Below are 19,634 nucleotides of genomic sequence, written 5' to 3'. Positions count from 1 at the left end.
GAAAGAGTCTCTGAAGTTGATTGAACTAGCTTGGCTAATCTCTAGCAAATCACCACCACACATACTTTCTGAAGAGTATGTTTGTGCTTAACAAACGAGTGAGCCTAGGGAAAATGCAGAAATAAGCAAAATAAGAGATGGCAATGATATTTACAGATTTACTGACAAATTAATTCCTTGCATGGCCTATGTCCATTTACTGTTTTATACTGCAAATATGGACATTTGTAGATCAATATTGAAAGGGAAATCTGAATAGCCAAAAAATTGTACAGAGCATATGTACTTCCTATTAAAAACTGCTTTTGACTCTTAAGTGTGAAAAATATGTATGAAAAAATTGTCACATTTACATTTCCCAGAAGGGAATTCACACTCCTCCAGGTCAGCAAGTGCATGCATTTTTTTTTTTAGCAATTCCATATTACAATTCCAGGTTTTTCCATATACGGGACCCTCTTTTGTGAAATGTTTTGAAATACACTGTAGACAGCCAACTGGAGATATTTTTTTTCTTGTACAAATATATGTGAAGATGCTTCACACTGGTATGTAAAAAATAATGTTAAAATAAAACAGCTGCATGCAGCAACAGCATAGACTTTTGTAAATGTTTTTGAAGAGGTTAGAAAGGGGAAGTGAGCTGTAATGTTGAAGTCAATTGGAAATCTCCTTCCAAAAATCCCAACGCTCAAATAGGCTACCAAACCCATTTTGCAGCACTCTGAAACTGTGAGATATGTTTTGTGATTTTCTTTTAAAAATTCAAATCTTTTCAAAACTCCCTCCCTTAACTTAGTGATGTTTTGTATGAATGTTGTGTTCCAATCAAATGTCAGCCCAAATCATAGACTATCAGGGTTGGAAGGGACCTCAGGCGATCATCTAATCCAATCCCCTGCTCAAAACAGGACAAATCCCCAGACAGTTTGTTGTTGTTTTTTTTTTTTTAAAACCCCCATTCCCTAAATGGCCCCCTCAAGGGCTGAGCTCACAAACCTGGGTTTAGCAGGCCAGTGCTCAAACCACTGAGCTATACCAACAAGATTAAAATCCTTAAAGAAAGGATATAAAGGGCAATATCTTATCCTTATTTGCAGAAAAAAGATTTTACCCCCGTCATTTGATAAAGAGATGCTTCATTGCACCATCAATGTTAGATGGTCCAACCCAATTTGCCCTATATTTTCCCCTACATATAGTATGTAAAGTCTGTCACCCAAAGAAACCACTCATTGTTCAAAACCAAGGGAAAAGTCCATCTCCCAGAACGTTTCAAAGCATTGTCTACCCACAATGGAAGAGAAGGAAGAAACTTGGTGGAAATATTTACAATCACAGGCTTCCAAAAATGTTTAAAAATGAAGAAAAACACCCCATCATCTTTCAGCATTTCCCTTTCCTTCTTTAAAGCAGCTAAGTTTTGTTAATTCCAAAACATCTATGAACAGGTTGCACCTAGCTGAAGTACAGCATTACACTGAACACATCAAATGTAAGGCCTAAACTTGCATGCTACTAAATATTTTTCATGAGATGTTTAACAATTCTGATTAGTTCAAGATCAAAAATTATATACACGGGTATCTTGGAATTACATTTCTGAATGAAAGACAACAGACTGAAAACACAGGGCCAGAGTGATGTACAAGATCACTGTGTATAGAAAAGCATTCCGTGTATCTCTACAGCACAATATAGTAGTGGTATTTTTGACTCATCTTTGACTGTCTTCATTTACATACACAAACCCATTCATTTTACAAGTTGACTACATTTTAGCTGTGCAAAGCTCTACCGAAGTCTAGTGCCTCAAATCAGGTAGTATACTTACATCAGTCGCTATCTGTGGTGACTACTTTTTTTAGCTGGAGGTTCATACTGATGGTCACTCATTAATTGGTCTGGATCATTTTCTTTTTTTTTGTGCAACACTGACCTCCCTCCCTCCCCCTCCACACCAAAAGATACTTTTGCTGAAATTTTACAATAGCGGAGATTAGAAAGTACACTTAGTTCATTTGCTTGTTTCCTTGGTGTCTTTGGATTATAAAGGCAACTTAAATACATGGCTTTATCCATCAGTTGAGGGTTGAATGCTGAAGACTCTCCATTTGCATGTATTTCAGTTTCTTGTTCCGATAAACATAGATTTGGTGTCAGTGGGGTAGTGGGGGATGTTCCCTTGCTCAGATGAGGAGGCTCAATGGTGCAGTCTACATTCTGGCAAAGCCTCCCAAAAGATGAGCCTTCAGTAGGTAGTCTGAAAACAGAACAATACGTTTTCTTAAGTTGTTTTGCTGATAGACTTTCACTCCAGTTTTGCTCTAATTCCTTCTTCCGGGGGTCAGAAAGCGCAGAATCTTGTGGCAGAAGACACCTGTGAGACTGCTCTGGCAGACAAATGGTCCCCGAATGTAGTCCAATCTCCAGGGGTTGTCCGCTTTCTAAATATGGACTGATAGAGGGGTTGTCTCCTGCCACACGAAGCCTGGCATCTGTGTTGCGAGCCACTAACATGTGGTATTTAGAGTCAGAATATTTCATATCTGGTTCATTCTCCGTTTTTGGATTTACCTGTATATTTTGGAGCTGAGACTTGTCCTTTTTATTACAAGCAAATTGCTGAATTCCTGTATTCCTAGAGGCATGGCCTGAGTGAGAAACAGTACCGTCATAGCCTGCAACACTGATTTCTTCTGCTTGACTTTCATAAACAGTAAGAGAAGGATTTGTAGAGGATCTGCACCCTTTTGATGCAGCAGGTTGATATAGATATTCATGGCCAGTTTCCTTTTTGCATCCAACATCATCACATTCATTACGATCAGCTGCTATAGAACTGCAGGCATTTTCCAAGCAGTTTCTATAAGGATTGTTGTCTGTATTATGCCAGGTATTATTTTCAATCCTCAAAATGTCACTAGGGGCTAACAGCTCCCTAATATTCTTTTGGTGGTCTGTGTCATTTGAGCTAACAATGTTCACTAACTCGTATGAATTGTGCTCAGTACAGTCAGATTGAAATTCCTTTGTTTTCTCCTCATCAATATTAAACTGAGCTCCCTCCTTCTCATTAAGCATGAATCCAGCATCAGCACTTTCACCTCTCAATCTGTCTACACTTTTCTCTTCACTGGGAGAAATTTGCATTTTCTGCACCGAAATAACCTCATTTGACAAATAATGGTTGGACTTCCAGTCTGCTACACTTTTACGTTCAACTTCATGAATGTCCAATAAAGAAACTTTACTAATACTCGGACTGGAAGTTAGAGAGCCAGGATCCAGGGTGCTTTCATCTGCACTGAGAGGGAAGCAAGTATAGACAGATGCCATAGCACTGAGTTGTAGAGATTTAACATTGCAGAGTTCTCTGCGTAGAATACTTGGAGATATAGGAACACAACCTTCTTCACCTCCTGCAAAATGCTCATTAATGGTATTATGCGTGTGTGTCAGTGCATCAGAATCGGTTTCTGCATCAAAAGACTTCCAGTCCTGGGCAACATGTTCATTACGTGCATTCTCGCATCTTCTGGACAGGAGATGATTGGTACTAGCAGAGGCATTTCCTAACAGCAGTTGCTCCAAACTATCCACCATCCTGCTCTGATCTTTTACAATGCATTTCTCAGTGCTCTCTTGAAATTCATTGATGGGTTCAACAAATGTCTTACTTAGAGACTGCCATTCAGCATCAGCTTCTTGGTGAGCCATACTGGTTTGTTGGCCTAGCTGCAGAGTTATTGTCTGAGGAAGTCCACAAGAAATTTTACTGTCGTCTCCAGGCAACTCTTGATGGCAAATTCCATCAGGAGCAAAGGAAGCTTGTACATCTGGCAAAGTGCTATACTTTCCCTTTTCCCATTTGTTTGTTAGTGGCTCCTCACTGTTTATACACTGGGCAAGGAAAGTTGTGGTCACTTCTTGTTCTGTAAGATTAGGTTAAATACAAAACACCATGACATTATAAATTCTGCTAAAAATTCCTTATCACAGTTTCTACAGGTTGGTACCAAGTGTGTGAATACATCTCCCCAATTCATAGCAACAAATCAGTGGTCTGCACACAAATATTCTGGCGGTAGATAGAGTGAGAAGCTTCAGAAGGAGATGTGAAACCCTTTCAAATTGTGTGTTAAAATACAGTCTATCTGACTGAGTTTAGCTGCTGGTTATTGTAGCTGAAATATAGTGATGATTAGCTCCTGTTGTCTTACAACAGATCACAATGGAAGCTATCCTTACCTGTATACTTCATAGTTGAGTGTCACAAAGTTGTTTGCTGGTCATCATCATTTGGCAGTTATTTCCAAAAATTAATTAAATACAGAAGAATTGAAAATATATTGCCTTTTACTCAAAATACTTCCAGGTGAAATACTTCTAAATTCCCTACGTGGTGGTGCTTTACATGTTCAAGGTGCTAAAACAAAGGTTAACTCGTTCTTATAGCTGATGGACAGATCTAAGGAGGATGGAAAGGTGAAAACCTCTATTGAATGGCAGGAACATTTTAAAATTTTGTATTTTAAAATTGATTTCTGCTGCTTTTGACATTCTACATGGCAAGTAGCATCCCAGGACTGCAGTGCACACTGCTGCCAGTGGTGAGTTTAGGCATAATGCTAAGCAGCGAAAGCCTGCATGGTCTTGTTTTCACTGCTGCCCAGGACTTTTATCATGTAATATGCTTCATTTGTCAGCAGCCACAAGCATCAGCACAGGGCATAGACTGTTTCTTAGCATTAGCTCCCACACATCCCCCTTGCCACAAGGGCAGTCCCACAGACTGATGTTCATTAGCTGCAGAAGACATAAAATTAGGTGTAAATTTAATCCAAATCAGCAGTGCATAGAATATACAGCATTGCAGCATTGCTACACTTTATGATAGTGACTAATCTCCAGTCATTTCCAGAGCTGTTTCTTTGCCCTCTGCTTCTCCCTTCTCTGGGAAAGTTTAACTAAAAGGTTAATGGTGAGTCTATCATTACCTTTCAGAAGATCCATGTCAGAGGGGGGAGCCTGCGTGGACAGATCTAATTGCTCTCTCGAAGTCAGAAGTGCAGTCTTCAGCTCCTTTAATACTTTCTGAGCAATTGGGCAGGGCTGGTATTCATTGCAGCAATTTGTATGGTATTTCCAAAATCTCTCTTTTGTTAAGTTATTATTCTTTAAGGAAGATTCTTTGTCGAGTTTCTCACTCCTGGGTGTTCGACAGCTGGGCCTCTCTTCTCTCAATCTATCATTATTACAGAAAGACGGGGGATGGATACCTTCTTTTCCTGGAAAGGGGCTAATTAATTTTCTCTCCGCTGCAGGCTTGATGCCTTTATCATCTGGGTTACTGGCATCAGCATGTTTTCTAGGGCTGGCTAAATCTGAAAGTGGAGAGTTGGCTGGTGCTTCACGTTCTGGAGTGAGGTAGACATCCTTTGTGTTCGTAGTCTCTCTCTGATTGTTGCTTTCACTTTGTGCAATGCAACAGTTCTTAAGATAGATGTCTTTCTGCAAGTCTGGTTCTTTCATTCCTTGATCTTTGAATCTGCCCTCAGTAATGTCTGTGGACTCACTCTTTATAAAATGTTCTTGACATAAAATCTCACAGTCTTTATCTCTTCTTGAATGCAAGTTGGCCTCAAATCCATTCTCAGCATTTGTTCTAGATACACTGTCTCCAGGAGCCTCTGTTAAATGACTGGAGACATTGAAGTGAAAGGGGCTCCAGGATTTACTCCTCTTGTTAGAGGTGGTGTGAATTCTGTCTCTGCTTGTTTGTATATGTGTAGCACTTCCTGCTGGAGAAACTACATTTACCAAAGTCCGGGAACACTGAGAACCAGAAAACCAGGTAATGGGACTCAAAGCCTGCTCTTCCCACTGGGTTTCCAAATATTTCACCAAGGCTGTAAAATAGAGGGAACAAAGTTGACATACTGCAGTTATCTCCATTGTAAATACATATTTTAATCATATGCACAAATCTCACTTCTCTCCACTGAGCGATAACACAGAAATACAAAAACACCTCGACATACTGATGAAAAGGCTGAAAGCACTTTACCCTAATACTGTATAGGGAAATATACAAATCCTGAAGGATGAAGATGCTCAGTGAATGCGTATTCCCATTGTACAGTAGCCATCACTAAGAATTCTTGCTGGCTCTGCAGTTGTAGCATATTCCTTGCAGTCTCCATTACAATGGGCCGCCTCATTAGCAGCAGGCCCCTTGAGACTCTGCAGAGCACTGGGCCTCTCAGCAATGGCTACTATTGCAAAATACACACATGAAAGCTATTGCTACCGATCCTCTTCCCATTCCAAATTGACCAACACCCAACCTCCCGACCCTACAAACCCCACCACCATTTCTGAGGAATCACTGTTGCTCTTTATTTGACCTTACCAGGTTCCCCATTCTCCATCCACTCCCTCATCGGGATTGTTTTTTCACGGCTCAACGATGAGCAATGCAAACCAGGATCCCTTTTTGGAGAAGGTTGTTTCTCCACATCAGGAAGTAAGCCAGGTGCACTGACACATCTGGGGATATCTGCTGCTCTCGCCACATTTGTGTTGCCTGCTTGCTGAAATGCTGGGCTTGTGGCTTGGTCTGGACGTTCAGTTAATCTTCCAATTTCCATTCCATCATTACAGATCGCCATGATCTTTTTACCTGTGGGACTGTGAGCCGGCAGCAGGGCCACTCCAGGCATCTTCACTGAGGAGCTTGTTTCTGAATGTTCTCTGCTGGATTGGGACGTGTTCTTCAAATGGTCATACAGTGCTTTTTCTATTGTGTCTGCTTCACTTTCCTCCTGAAAGCCTCTTGTCCTATTTGCTTTTATCACACAGTTATGGGGAAGTGGGGATACTGAAGGGGCATCGGTCATGCTCCTTGGGAACTCTTCCACAGAGTCCTTCTGTAAGATGTGTCCATCCTCTGCCTGATTAGTAACTCTGCTATATTTCCAGTGTTTTGTGATGAAATAGACAATCAGGCACATGATGAAACTGAAGAAAAGTCCTCCTGCAGGAGACAGGATGAGAGTCAGACCACGTTCATGGCTTTATTTTTTAAGTTTATATGTGAACTTGGTGCTTAATCGTAATAATAGTATCCACATGTACCAAGCATGGTACAGTCAGATTTCATGCAAGTTTTTCACCACACAGCTCTGTCAAAGCATCTGCTCTGCAGCACCACTTGATAATCCATCCATACCCCCTGAACTTTCAACTAAGGAGCTGAATCATCCCCTTTCAAGCCATTAGCTCCCCCTCCCTGCTGTTCTACAATGCATCTCATTCCTGGCTTGGGGCTCTCCTGCCCAAGGACTGCCAACTGGGTGCATATGAGAAAGCAGGCTAAACAAATAAAAATGGAAGATTTTTTTTATATCTTATACCTTTGGAGTAATGTGAAATATGAACAACGCTGACAAACAGCTTCCAACCTATGTTGCATTGCTAGAGTTTACCTGTGAAGCCATACAGCGAGTTCAATTTTGAAGTGCTTTCCTGTGGTAGATTTCCTGCATGAGTTGGATAAGCACAGACTTCAGGCCCAACACTCAACACATGGCGTCCTCTCAGGCTTGGCGGACTATTGCAAACCAGGCCACTGGGTGTCTGAACTTTGTCCTTCATTAACTGCATTGAGCTCACCAGATGACAGTCGCAGATCCAAGGATTTTCATTAAGAGACAAGGAGGTAAGAGAATCTGGAACGCTGGCCAGTGCAGTCAGCTTATTCTTAAACAACCACAGATGCGTCAGGGCCTGCAAAGGCTGGAAAACATCATTATTAATAAACAGGATTTCATTGCTTGATAAGTCCAGTTTGGTCAATGATGCTAGCCCATAAAATGTGTCCATTGAAAGATATTGAATGAAATTGGAAGACACAATGAGTTCATTCAGCTTAGCCAAACTCTCAAAAGTCCTTGGAGGAAGATATGTAATTTTGTTGTCAGAAAGGAGGAGTTTGGTGAGCAGGGTCAACTCTAAGAACCAAGAACTTTTCAGCATATCCAGGGCATTGTTTGTAAGAATCAACTCCTCGAGGTTTCCCAGGCCAGAGAAAGCCAAAGGCTCAATCCCACAGCTCAGCAGGCAGTTACTGCTGAGATCCAAACTCCTCAGGCTGCTGACGTCCTTTGCAACAAAGGTCAGGTTTGGAAGTGAAGAGAACAGAAATCCAGTTACGGAGAGTAAATGAAGCCTGGGGAAGTTCTGAAAAGCCAGTGGCGGTATCTTGCTGAGGTTTCCGTGACGTAATAGTATTTTCTCTGTGGAGTTTGGCAAACCTGGTAAGACTGAGGTACAAAAAAGGTGTTAGGAATTAAAGTATGGGAAGACAAGAGGCTGCTCTAATTTAAGTTTGGTACCAGCCCTGGGATGTGACTGCATTGGGCAAGTACAAAGGGCTGAGGATCAAACCATAATGAATGAAACTGATCTACTCAGAGACAGACCTTGCTGTGCTGCTCTACTAAATATCCATCCTTTTGTACTTGGCATATGGCCTACTACTATGTTCACAGGTCCCATCGCAACCTGGACTGGATAATGTCTCTTTTATATGGCAATTGCTTTTTCCTTTTTATAGTTTTTCAAGTGAATATATTTACACTTCTAGACTTATTTCTTATAAATATAAAACACCACTGTTCAAAAGCAACATGTAATTTCAAAATTCCACTAACTACTATCCTCATTCATGAATTGGCAGCAACAGGAAAGCAAGAGAGGGATAAAGGCTTACCTTCCTGAAGCGATGAGACATGCTCACATTCTGCTAGCCCTGTGGAGCAGTATTTACAGATTGGAGGACAAGACTGGGCTACTTCCAGGAAAGTCAGCAGAAGAAAACTAGCAAGAGCAATACCTATTTACACACACAAAATCCAGTTACAAATACACACATTCTAAAAGAAGTTCTTTTTAAGGACCTTCTTAAACCTTAAGTATTCTGACTTACTTCCTATAGTTTCTCTATATCTATTGGGATACTATAGATAAATAGACTATGTACCAAGAGTAGCATGTGTCATCTTTTCATTTCACTGTAACAATGCTTTCGTCTACTTTAATATCAATTACTGCTAAAAAGGTAATTTAATTCAAAAAGGCCCTTGGCTATTGAAAATTTAAAAACAAAGGTTCTTTTTAACATTGCTCTGAAATTAGTACAACTTACTGCAACATTAAGTGCCATACACACTATGGACAGACACATTGTGACAATACGAGTTAGATGGTGATTGTTTCTAGGAAACTTTCTGCATTCATATTGTAGAATACCATATGGTATTTATTAATTCAGTAAATATCACCACTCTTCATAGGCAGGTTATTAACTGATGTGCCCATAGAGCAGGGGTTTTCAAATTATTTTATAGTGTACACCATATCTTAGTAGAGAAGTTGCCTTGCAGACCACCACCTCATCCCATTCGTCATTCCATTCACCATCTTATAACTTCCCCACGGCAACTGCAATAATTGCTTATATTGAAAAATCAATATTAAAGAAATATTTCAGGTATTTTTAGCTCTCGAGGCAAAGTAACAGCTAGTAAAACGGAAAAGAGCACTATATAACTGGCCAATCTGTGTGGACCGCTGCTGCCATGTATCATAAATGGGGATTGTATATATTGCAATATTATATCATTTTTCTTGAAAAATCTGTTTTCTCATTTGATGTCGCAAACATTCAGATACCATATCACTAAACATGAAAATATTTAGATGTATCTAAATATGTTATTTTGCTAACTTATAGAAAACAATTCAGGAAATATCACCAACCAGTTCCTGTTTCAGCAGGTATCTTGGGTTATATAAATTCTGCCAATTAATGTTCTTCCCAAAGCATATTGCTGGCATTTTCTCAGCGTCTGAGCACAAACAATTGCATTTGTGTTGTATAACCTGATTACATATTGGATTAAGTCCAGGCATGGGATTTATTTGCACTGGTTATAAACTCATCTTTTAACTTATTCAAAAATATTACAAGGAAAAATATGACCCTATTGGCAAATGCAAAAAAATGCTAGAGTCAGGTTTAATACTTGTATTCCCCCCCTGCACAATTACCCAGATTACAAGCATTAGCACAGTAATTGTGCATTGAATTGTACATCCTACTTTAAAAAACAAAAAAACCCTTCTATGACTAATAGGAACGCCTTTCTGGAATGGGTGAAGAGGTTTTTCTTACCTAAAATACTTGGGAAACTCAAAATGAATTCACTACAATTACAATATTTCCATAAATAGGACATGCAACCTTTGGGATTACTTCTAAGTTCACATTTTACACTAATATTTCAATGCTTTTTCTTCCTGATAATTTCAGTTCACATGACACACCATTTATACACAAGAGCATTACTTTCTCATTTAATATTTTATTAAATTACAGAAATTGTGCCTGAATACATTTTGACCACTGCCTGAAAATATTTATACAATATTTGATTTCTGACAAGTCTAGTTTCCCACTCAATACCTAGCACAATTTAAATCCAAATGTTTGTTGCTAGAATTAATAAAAGTTGGAACTTACAATTCATCCTCAGAAATGCACTGGACTTTGCTGTTAAAAACGTCAGCTTGGAGTACAATAAGCTGTCACTTGTCAGAGTATTTATGCTTCATGAAGACATGGTTCACTAATTGGACCAGTCATCCATGCTAAGATTCATTATAGATTAACAAAACATGAGGCAGGTTCAAACAGGTCATCTCCTGAATTAACAAGACTGTTACAAAACTAACATTAAAAAAGCTTAGTGGTAACATTTAAAAAGAATTAGAAAAAACACAATACAAAAATGCAGAGATGATACTCCACACTTCATCCATAACCAACAGCACAGGAAAACTCCTGCTGTGAGAAAGAGATGTTTACAGCTAGAGATTACCCATATAGGTGCTGCTGGAAGTTAATGCTTTTACATTATAAATAAACTGTGCGTACAAGGATGTATTTTACATTTGGGGTCATGTAAGCAGCATGCAAAAGGTGGTTCCTATGTCTTTTGTATTAAATTCACATTCTAGAAGATTACAAAAAACTGAATTTACATTAAAATTTAAAGTATGACAGAAATAATATTTATTAATGAAAAGAGACTGATGAATTTGAGTGAGTGCATGGTATTTGTGAGCCTAACACCAAAACATCTTTACCTTAAATCAGTGGTTCTCAAACGTTTGTGCTGGTGACCCCTTTCACACAGCAAGCCATCAAGTGCAACACCCCCATAAATATATAATAAATGTTTTCAGTTTAACACCATTATAAATGCTGGAGGCAAAGTGGGGTTTGGGGTGGAGGCTGACTGCTTGCGACCCCCCATGTAATAACCTTGTGACCCCCTAAGGGGTCCCGACCCCTAGTTTGAGAACCCCTGCTTTAAATCTATCCTCAGCAAAATCCTTACTCCACAAAAAAAAAAAGGGGGGGGGCAGGTGCCAGTTGTATAACAAGAAGGAATTACAATATTTCTAAACAAATCCAAACAGACAGAATAAATTCTTTGTGATTTGCCATCAGCCCTAAATCAGAGCAAATATAAGCATAAAAATGTCTGTTGGATGTAATTGCAAACAGACTAACAACAAGCAGCGTAGACAAACATTTCTAGTTACATGGTTTATTAGCCATATTATAAATTATTAATTGAAAATACAATGTGTAAAACCTACCAAAAAGACTTATTAGTAGTAAGAATATATATATAGATAGAGCACACGCATGCAAGCTAGCACAATTAGCAATCCCTTTAAGGGGGTATAACCCATTATCATGACATGATATACGTTAACATTTCATATTTTGTGCAAGTAAATTGAAAATTTTACATTAATTTTAAGTGCTCATGAATATGCCAAATTGACAACCCTGGATACTGATGGTGTCTGCCAATGACTAGAGTAAGTCAATAACCAGAGCTGAAAGGCTCCGTACCCCATGAACTATCCATTTCTAGGCAGATGGAAAATTCTAGGGATAATTAATAAATTTGCCTACTTAGTGCAATGCTTGAACCAAAACCAGTAATGATATGGGTTATTTTGGAGGGGTGGGGGGTGAGTAATGGGATTTGGAATCTTCTACATACCTGGTGCAAAACCAGACTTGAGATAAAATTTTCAAAAGTGCTAAGTGACTTAGGTACCTAAGTCATATCTGCTTTCAATGGGACTTCAGCATGCAAATCTCTTGGGCAATTTAGGAAAATTTACCCTAGATGATTACTGATCTAAACTCATTACTCATCTGAAAGCTGTTTGGTTGCCTAGATGAAATGAGTTTGATGGGTCTGAGTCAAGCTCCCTGTAAATAAATGATCACATCACAAAAACCTTCATGACATGTGTCACCTTTTTTTGGCACCACGAATTGACTGAGCCATGGAGAAAAGTCCCCTCTCATCCTTAGAAGTTGCTTTTTCAAAACATAGTTAAGGCATTCTGGAAGGGCAATATGGAGCACTTTGCATTGCTCCTGAAGTATCTATAATAGAGGATTTCAGCTTCCAGTACTGTCAAGTCTGGCATGTGTCACCACTACTGAAATGTTATAACAATAATAATTTTGGTTAAAATAGGCAGCCTATAGCACATGAAACATTTTTTGATGGAGTGCAATTAGTTTACTTTGATTTCATTGGGGAGTGGTTAGCAATTCGCACTTGATGGGTCTGCTTCCACCTCTGCCTAGTCCACCTCCCACGATTTTCCACGACTTCATGCAAAAGATCAATGAAGGTGTATTCATTATTTTCAAGTAATGTATTATCACATGGGGAGGAGGTATGACCAGATTTGTCTGAGGATGCTGGCGAGTGAAGACTGTCCCTGCAGAATCCAGCCTGCGAAGGTATATCTTTGTTATTCTTATTCTTTTTTACAGTCTCAGAGCCTCTGAATCCTTTCCCAGGGACTGAGATGCATGCATTTTCCATTGTGGCTATTTGCTTAGCTCCTTTAAGTGGAGATACTAATTTGTTTGCTGGTTTTGCTTCTCTCTTTAAGTTAGGTTTACCACTGCTGTAATCATGAATTGCCTTTTGTTCCTTTACAGTATGTAGATGGAAATTATACTGATTTTGTTCATCTTTGAATTCTGTTTTCCTGACTGCTGCTGGGACACCAGGATCACTAGTGAACATAAAGAAATGTGCCTTGAAAAAATCATCTGAATTTAAAGTGTTTTGGCTTTCGTCCCTTTTGCATTTTTCATATGGCCAAGTAAGAACTCTTCTCAAAGAACACAGCTTCATATTTACATTTCTACTCACAGCATCTTTTTGTTCAGTGCCAGGTACACTGGGTGACTCTTCAGTTGTACTAGCAACACTTAAATACAACAGCGGTTCAGCGTTCTCTGTATTACCCCTTCCTTTAATTTCCTCATTCCAATGCACGTGTGAAATTCCATGGTCCTGCAATGACTGCTTTAATAGTTCTGAACTATCCTTTTTCGGGATTTCTATGCCTAGTTCAGTTAGTGAAGTGTTTGCATTCTGACTACACATAGCCTTTTTATTGCAGTCTTGCAAGCTATTAAAATACCACAGTTCCATAACATTGTTGCAGTCTTCATTTTTCATGCAGGCTTTTTCATCTATTACTGTGCAAGAGGTTTTGGGTTGCTCCTGGTTCCCATCAGTTGGTCTATGGTGTTGAGAACTACCATGTTGAAACTCAGTTCTCAACAGAATTGGTGAGGCAGATTTTGCACGAGTTTTCTGCATTCTATTTGGTTGGGTTTTGTCACTTTTCACTGTTGTCTGTAACTTTTCATCTGACGATCCTCTGCTCCTCAGTCTCTCTGTCATCTTGTTAAGCTGGCCTGTTAGTTTTTCATGGCTATTCTCAACAGTAGCTTCTTTACCTGGCTGCACTTGCTTTTTATCTTGTTTCACCTTCCAGAGCAGGAGAAGCAGCAAAAGAAATGAAAACACTGCAAAAATAGTTCAAACAAATAATTAAAGTTTACCAAAACTGAGGCGCAGTTACAATTTTCAAAAAAATAAAAAACACATTAGTGGAGAATTTGTGGAAAGGAAAAAAAATTCCTAAAGATGGAGCTGAATTGTATAATCAATTCATTCCAGATTGAGAAAGGATGGTATTGATATGGCTTATAAATGCACACACTGATTTAGTGGCAAAACTGAAAGAAAACATACTGAGAATGTTTTTGTGTTTTATTGTACACATTTGTATTAATACAAATGGAACCGTTTCTCCAAAGCTAATAATCAAAAGCAAAGAAATATTTTAGTGAGTTTCCCCCACCAAAATTTGTATTTTTTAAACTTTATTTTAAACATAAAAAATTCTGCTTTTATGCACATCCTCTACTGAACCAATCTTCCAGATGGTTATTTGCGCGTTCTTTTTAACTTACATAATATATTAAATATTAAGGTGCATCTTCAGCAGATTTCATTTTAAAAACTTCCCCCAGCCTCTTTTTATCTGGAATAATAAATATGGTTTATTCATTATCTCTTTGGGTAATATGGCGAATAGCTTAGTATTACCCAAACTATCTGTTTCTGGAATAACATTTCTTACTTGAAGAGTACCATTATACTACATTATTAAGTATACTAGTAATGTATATATTATACCATTAAGTATTGAAATACATTCAAAGTACATTTGAAAGTAAATTATTTTTTATGAACAGACAAGAAAATTTAAAAAAAACCAGCCAGCCTGTCATTATTTCTGCAGTAGAATTGTGACTGCTTTCAGCGTTTGTCTTGCATATTAACATTCCATTGAACAAGGCAACCTCTTTCTTGAAAAGAAGTGCACAGAATGTGGGTGTAATCTCCTTCTGTAATTGGGGGGGCGGGGGAATGCTTTCAAGAGCCTATATTTGAAATTCATTTCACAGTATGAAATAAGATGCAGAAAATTGTACTGTAACACACCTAAACATAGAAGCATTGCTGGCAATCCAACTTTATAGAAGTCATTCTCAAGTGATGGTGATCTGAGAATAGGTGGGCAGCTAAAGTCAGAGATGTTCCAAACAGGAATTCCCTTCAGGGCCCGTGGGCTATGACACACCACAGATGAAGCATCTTCCAACACAGAAGCATTCATCAGCTCTGTAAAAACAAATAGTGCATGACTAACCTATGACTACTTAAGATCCTGGGCTCTCACCATTGCTTGTTAAAGTACCCACAGGGCTGAAGGTGCTTAGTACCTTTGAAAACCAGGCCACTTATTTAAGGGGCTAAATATGATTCAGGTACCTAACTTTATGCACTCAAGTTTTAACATTTTGGTCTCTGATTTTGATCTCAGGTGTATCATAAGGAAATAATCCTTAATTGACAGAGGGGGATAGTCTAGATCATCTAGTAAGTTTTTCCCATCTCAGATTTCTCTGACACAATGCATTGTTTCTGTTGTCATCCACTACACTATTTCCACCTGCATTAGACAGAATTCAGCTGAACTATTAGAACATTAGCATGTCTGCCGATGAGGTTCAGCCAAACATTTACGAATTTTGTGCCTCAGCTGTTGGCCAGTAAGAACCAGTCATCAGAAGGTCTGGAATAGTGTATGAAATAACCGAAAGAAGGTAATATTTTAACTGCGTACAGTATTCTTGCAATTGATTCAGCTTTCATTGAAAATGCCATCTTCTGCTCCACACACTGACCCAATACTATACTACCAGAGTTTCTCACAATCCCCCTTTTACATACTTCTGACACTATGCAAGAAATTACCATCACTATGCAATTCAGATCTATTCCTCTCTGTGCTATGTTTTCATGGTATGATCTTGGATCATGGGACTATTCCTCCTACTCTTTAAAAAGGAATCATTGCTGTAGGTGACATGCTTTGAGATAGATCTACAGTCAATGCCCAACAGAATGTAGCTCCGACTTTGATACTTAGTACTATAAATAATAACACAGTAAGGAAAGATTTTACAGTAACATACATTATAAATAGAGTGAAATCCTGAACACCCAAATCTCTACTAGCCAGACCTTACATTCTAAAATACTTCTAACAAGTTTCACACTTGCATTAGCTATCTGGCTACAGACTCCCAGTTATCTGAATGTATTTGGAGTTGCCCAAGTGTTCTGGGTGATTGAAATTATGCTTTACATTACCTTGCAAAAATAATCCAAAATCTTGGAGTTCACAGGAACAGTTCCATGGATTGTCTCCCAGTTTCATTATTGGAGACACTAGTCCACTGAACACATGTCTTGTTAAGGTAGATAAGTTATTACCAGATAGATCAATAAAAGTTAGCTTAGACAAATTCTTCAAACTTCCACCCGCAATCATATGAATTCTGTTGCTAGCTAAATTAAGGGTTGTCAGGTTAGAGAAACTGGACAACATATGAGGGCCTATTTCCTGAATGATGTTCTGAGACATTGTAAGGTTTTCTAAGTGCCCTGGTTTGGAAAGCCAAGAAGTCATAACTGTAGTCAGATTATTTTGATATAAACTGAGTTTGGTGAGACTATGGAAAGCGTAAAAGGCTCCAGGTTCAATTCTTGTGATGCCACTGTTTGCTAGAGCTAGACTGGTGACAGATTTCAAGTTTGGGCTGTTGAAGACACTTGAGTTGATAACCCCAATCTTCGTTACAACAAATAGAACAGATGTCAGGCCTTCTGGAAAATCTAGGAAATAAAAGAGAAAAATGTGCTTGAATACCCAAGAACTAATACCAGTTCCTATTTTTCCACCTCTTTAAGATTTGAAATGAAGATGAGTGACGAAACCCTAAACTTGATCTCAATGTGTGATGCTAAAAGTGGTACATATTTGAAAATATTAAATCCTTTTGATAAGAATAAAATTATATTTATTTTTGGACTATCTATAAATAAAGGGAAGGCTTTCACAGGACAAAAACTTCAGGAGTTGGAAAACAAAGGCTACAAGTTGCTCTTACTCAACAATTATGGTAAAATATCAGTGATATCCATGTGATAAATTGCAAAACCATGTAATGAACTGTATCTTTCTCTGACCAACTCATCTGCCCTCTTGGCATTGATATATCCAATAGAAACTTATTCTAACATTCCAAACCTCTCAGCAGCTTCAGTCACTTTTTTATTTCCACTCCCACTAGCTTAACAAACAAAATTACACTGGTTCGAGATTTAGGACTGGCAATGTTCAGTTCTGAACCAACAACCAGTTTAAAGTCTGATAATACAACACTGCAGAGATGTTGACAGACGTTTAGACTGCTGGAAAGGGGAGTTTCCCAGCTTTTTCCAATAGGACACAATACTTGCTACTAATCCTGGACCCTGAGATTAGTCTTTAAAAGTCAGTCATTTTTATGGACAGAAAAATCATTCTGGATTATTTTTTATTATTGTTTTAAATGTATTTAATTTTTCTCTGAATATTCTGCAGTTAGATGCTTAGTAACTAAGGCAACAGGCTTTACAAGTGGAGAGGTAGAACAGATAGAGCCAATGAAATCGATAGAAAGATTCCAATTCACCTCAGTGGTCTTTGTATCAGGTTCTAAAATGTTTGTAAAATATTTTCCATAAAATGTGGCATATAGATAGCACAACAATATGTACAGTACAAAGTTTGTCAGTACTAATTTCAAATGACCTGTGCTATGTATACCTAGTTCTCACACAAAAAAATTAAGTTATGTGCTTACATATTGTACTAACTTTTAATCACTGATTCGTTAACTGTGCACAAGTTATCTTTCCTTAAGAAACAGTAACAAGTTCTAAAGCAAATTAAATAGAACATAGGGCAATCAGTGGGTTTCTTTTGAAATATTGTAACGATATAGTGGTATGAATTAATTCAGAAGTAAAATAACTCAAATATATGATAAAGGTGCAATACAGATTATTAACTTTAAAAAAAATACTATTATTCACTTTTTTTTCCCTATTAAGTTTCTTGAACAAAAAATTCCATCCAGAACTATGTGCAATCATTCTGTGACCAGACAATTATTAGGACCAAGGAGCATATCCCGACTCATCACTATTAAACTAATCAAATAAACTCAAGCTGATAAATAACATATCAACTTCTGAGTCCAGAACATAAATTAGAAGTGAAACACCTTCCTCTCCAAGAAATTTTAAGCAGTAAACATTGTAGCACAAGTATAATTTTTGGAGTGACTTTCACATTCTCAGTAAACAAGATACAAACCGCTTACTTACCGTTTGGAATTGAAGAGCAGAAATACTCCTTTTCTAGCACACACTGGAATCTTGAAGTCTTCATCAGTCCCCAAATCAAAATAAGCTCAAAAATCACTGCAAAGACACATATGCTTAAACAAAATCATGAAGGAAATATTTCAATTTTTTTTAATTTAAGACACACTTATATAACTGATTACCTACATACATAATCCCCCAGGAAACTCAAGCTGATGCCTTTGCTTTGTTTTAAAGTTTTCGCAGACTTTATGGATTAAGAAATTCAGCAGAACCCAGTTCAAAATTCTTTAAATACTTTGACCAAAAAAAAAAAGGAAGACGACTTAAAATATCCTTGCTTATATTTAAGGCAAACTCCAAACCCTCCACTTGCAGAACCAAAAGTTTGGTTTCATAGAATAATACCAAGAAAGCTTTACAGCACTTCTTGCTGAGTTTGATTCAGAGTCAGCAATTCTCACATTTCACCAGTACATATATGTAGCATGAAAGTCCCTTATTTGAATGCTGCTTTAAGTTTATAGTGCAAAATTTTAAATGTAGGATGAGGAATTTACTTACATTTCATGGTGTACAAACTCCTCCTTTCATTTATAAAGGTCTGGTCAACTTTTGCTTGTTGGAACGCTAATAACTTTTGCCTGAGAGCTTGCATGTGATAAAAAGGCACAAGAATGCATGTGGTATTTTTCTGTCAAAAGACAAGCCAAGACCTGTTAGATTATCTTCATTTCTTACTTTCCCTCGGGTACCACAGTGGTGGGCTAAAAGGCAGTCACATGGATGACCAGTAGTGTGTATCTGCATGGTATCTCCATGGTTCTGTCACACTGGCAATAATATTTAACCATTTCATGGTATAATATAGTAACCATGTCTATTCTTCTAATCCACTGAAGTTTTAAACAGCTCATTAGAAAGGTGTAGTATGAAAAGAATCCATTTGGCATCAGTTGGTTTGTTAACCATTATTCCTTTTTAAGAAAAATTCTTTGTATAGTTAACCAAAGTTCACTGTAGCTTGTGAACACAAGCAAACATTCTGATGTAAATTTGCACCAAAAGCGTAACATAAGGAAGACCTTAACTCCTTTTGGGATTAACATAGAAGAGATGTAATTTTTATATCTCACAGCAGTACTCATCTACACAAATTAAGTCACTTCAAACAGTTCTCATGAAAAGTGCATAAAAACGTCCGCTCATCAGAAGCGGAAAAAGCAACTTTAAATGGAAGTCTTTCAGGCTTAATGTATATTAAAGAAGCAAAAAAGGGCACAAGTCAATCCTTTGCAGGCCACCTTCATATTAGTTTTACACATCTGATGACAAGGTCTTGATGTTGACAGACAAACCTTTATTTTTTTTAAA

General features: G+C 38.0%; 2 protein-coding genes across 2 annotated transcripts; both read right to left on the bottom strand.

The window, feature by feature from the left end:
- Nucleotides 1–1,025: 1,025 nt before the first annotated feature.
- Nucleotides 1,026–10,162, bottom strand: LOC115636204. Its single transcript, XM_030536015.1, has 6 exons — nt 10,117–10,162; nt 8,777–8,899; nt 7,491–8,327; nt 6,416–7,039; nt 5,001–5,912; nt 1,026–3,935 (listed from the first exon to the last, which is right to left on the bottom strand). The coding sequence occupies exons 1-6, from the start codon at nt 10,160–10,162 to the stop codon at nt 1,843–1,845; spliced, it is 4,635 nt and encodes a 1,544-aa protein (XP_030391875.1). The 3' UTR covers nt 1,026–1,842.
- Nucleotides 10,163–11,390: 1,228 nt separating this feature from the next.
- Nucleotides 11,391–19,372, bottom strand: LOC115636223. Its single transcript, XM_030536046.1, has 5 exons — nt 18,825–19,372; nt 18,261–18,356; nt 16,197–16,721; nt 14,982–15,161; nt 11,391–13,996 (listed from the first exon to the last, which is right to left on the bottom strand). Exons 1-5 carry the CDS (start codon nt 18,916–18,918, stop codon nt 12,684–12,686), a joined length of 2,208 nt encoding a protein of 735 aa, XP_030391906.1. The 5' UTR covers nt 18,919–19,372; the 3' UTR covers nt 11,391–12,683.
- Nucleotides 19,373–19,634: the final 262 nt, after the last annotated feature.

The sequence above is a fragment of the Gopherus evgoodei genome, chromosome 16 (genome assembly GCF_007399415.2).
Source record: "Gopherus evgoodei ecotype Sinaloan lineage chromosome 16, rGopEvg1_v1.p, whole genome shotgun sequence".
Taxonomy (NCBI): domain Eukaryota; kingdom Metazoa; phylum Chordata; order Testudines; family Testudinidae; genus Gopherus; species Gopherus evgoodei.
Note: the sequence above shows the minus strand (reverse complement) of the source record. Positions and strands in the feature narration are given on the sequence as shown.

What these genes read in the sequence shown, in the direction of transcription:
- LOC115636223 (XM_030536046.1), bottom strand. Translation starts at nt 18,918, where the DNA reads ATGCAAGCTCTCAGGCAAAAGTTATTAGCGTTCCAACAAGCAAAAGTT. An exon ending in CTGCTCTTCAATTCCAAACG is followed by an intron (nt 16,722 to 18,260) that starts GTAAGTAAGCGG and finishes TTTATTTCCTAG; the next exon opens with ATTTTCCAGAAGGCCTGACA. An exon ending in AGCAATGCTTCTATGTTTAG is followed by an intron (nt 13,997 to 14,981) that starts GTGTGTTACAGT and finishes CTATTTTTGCAG; the next exon opens with TGTTTTCATTTCTTTTGCTG.
- LOC115636204 (XM_030536015.1), bottom strand. Translation starts at nt 10,162, where the DNA reads ATGTACAATTCAATGCACAATTACTGTGCTAATGCTTGTAATCTGG. An exon ending in TGCTAATGCTTGTAATCTGG is followed by an intron (nt 8,900 to 10,116) that starts GTAATTGTGCAG and finishes GTGTGTAAATAG; the next exon opens with GTATTGCTCTTGCTAGTTTT. An exon ending in CTCGCTGTATGGCTTCACAG is followed by an intron (nt 7,040 to 7,490) that starts GTAAACTCTAGC and finishes TGTCTCCTGCAG; the next exon opens with GAGGACTTTTCTTCAGTTTC.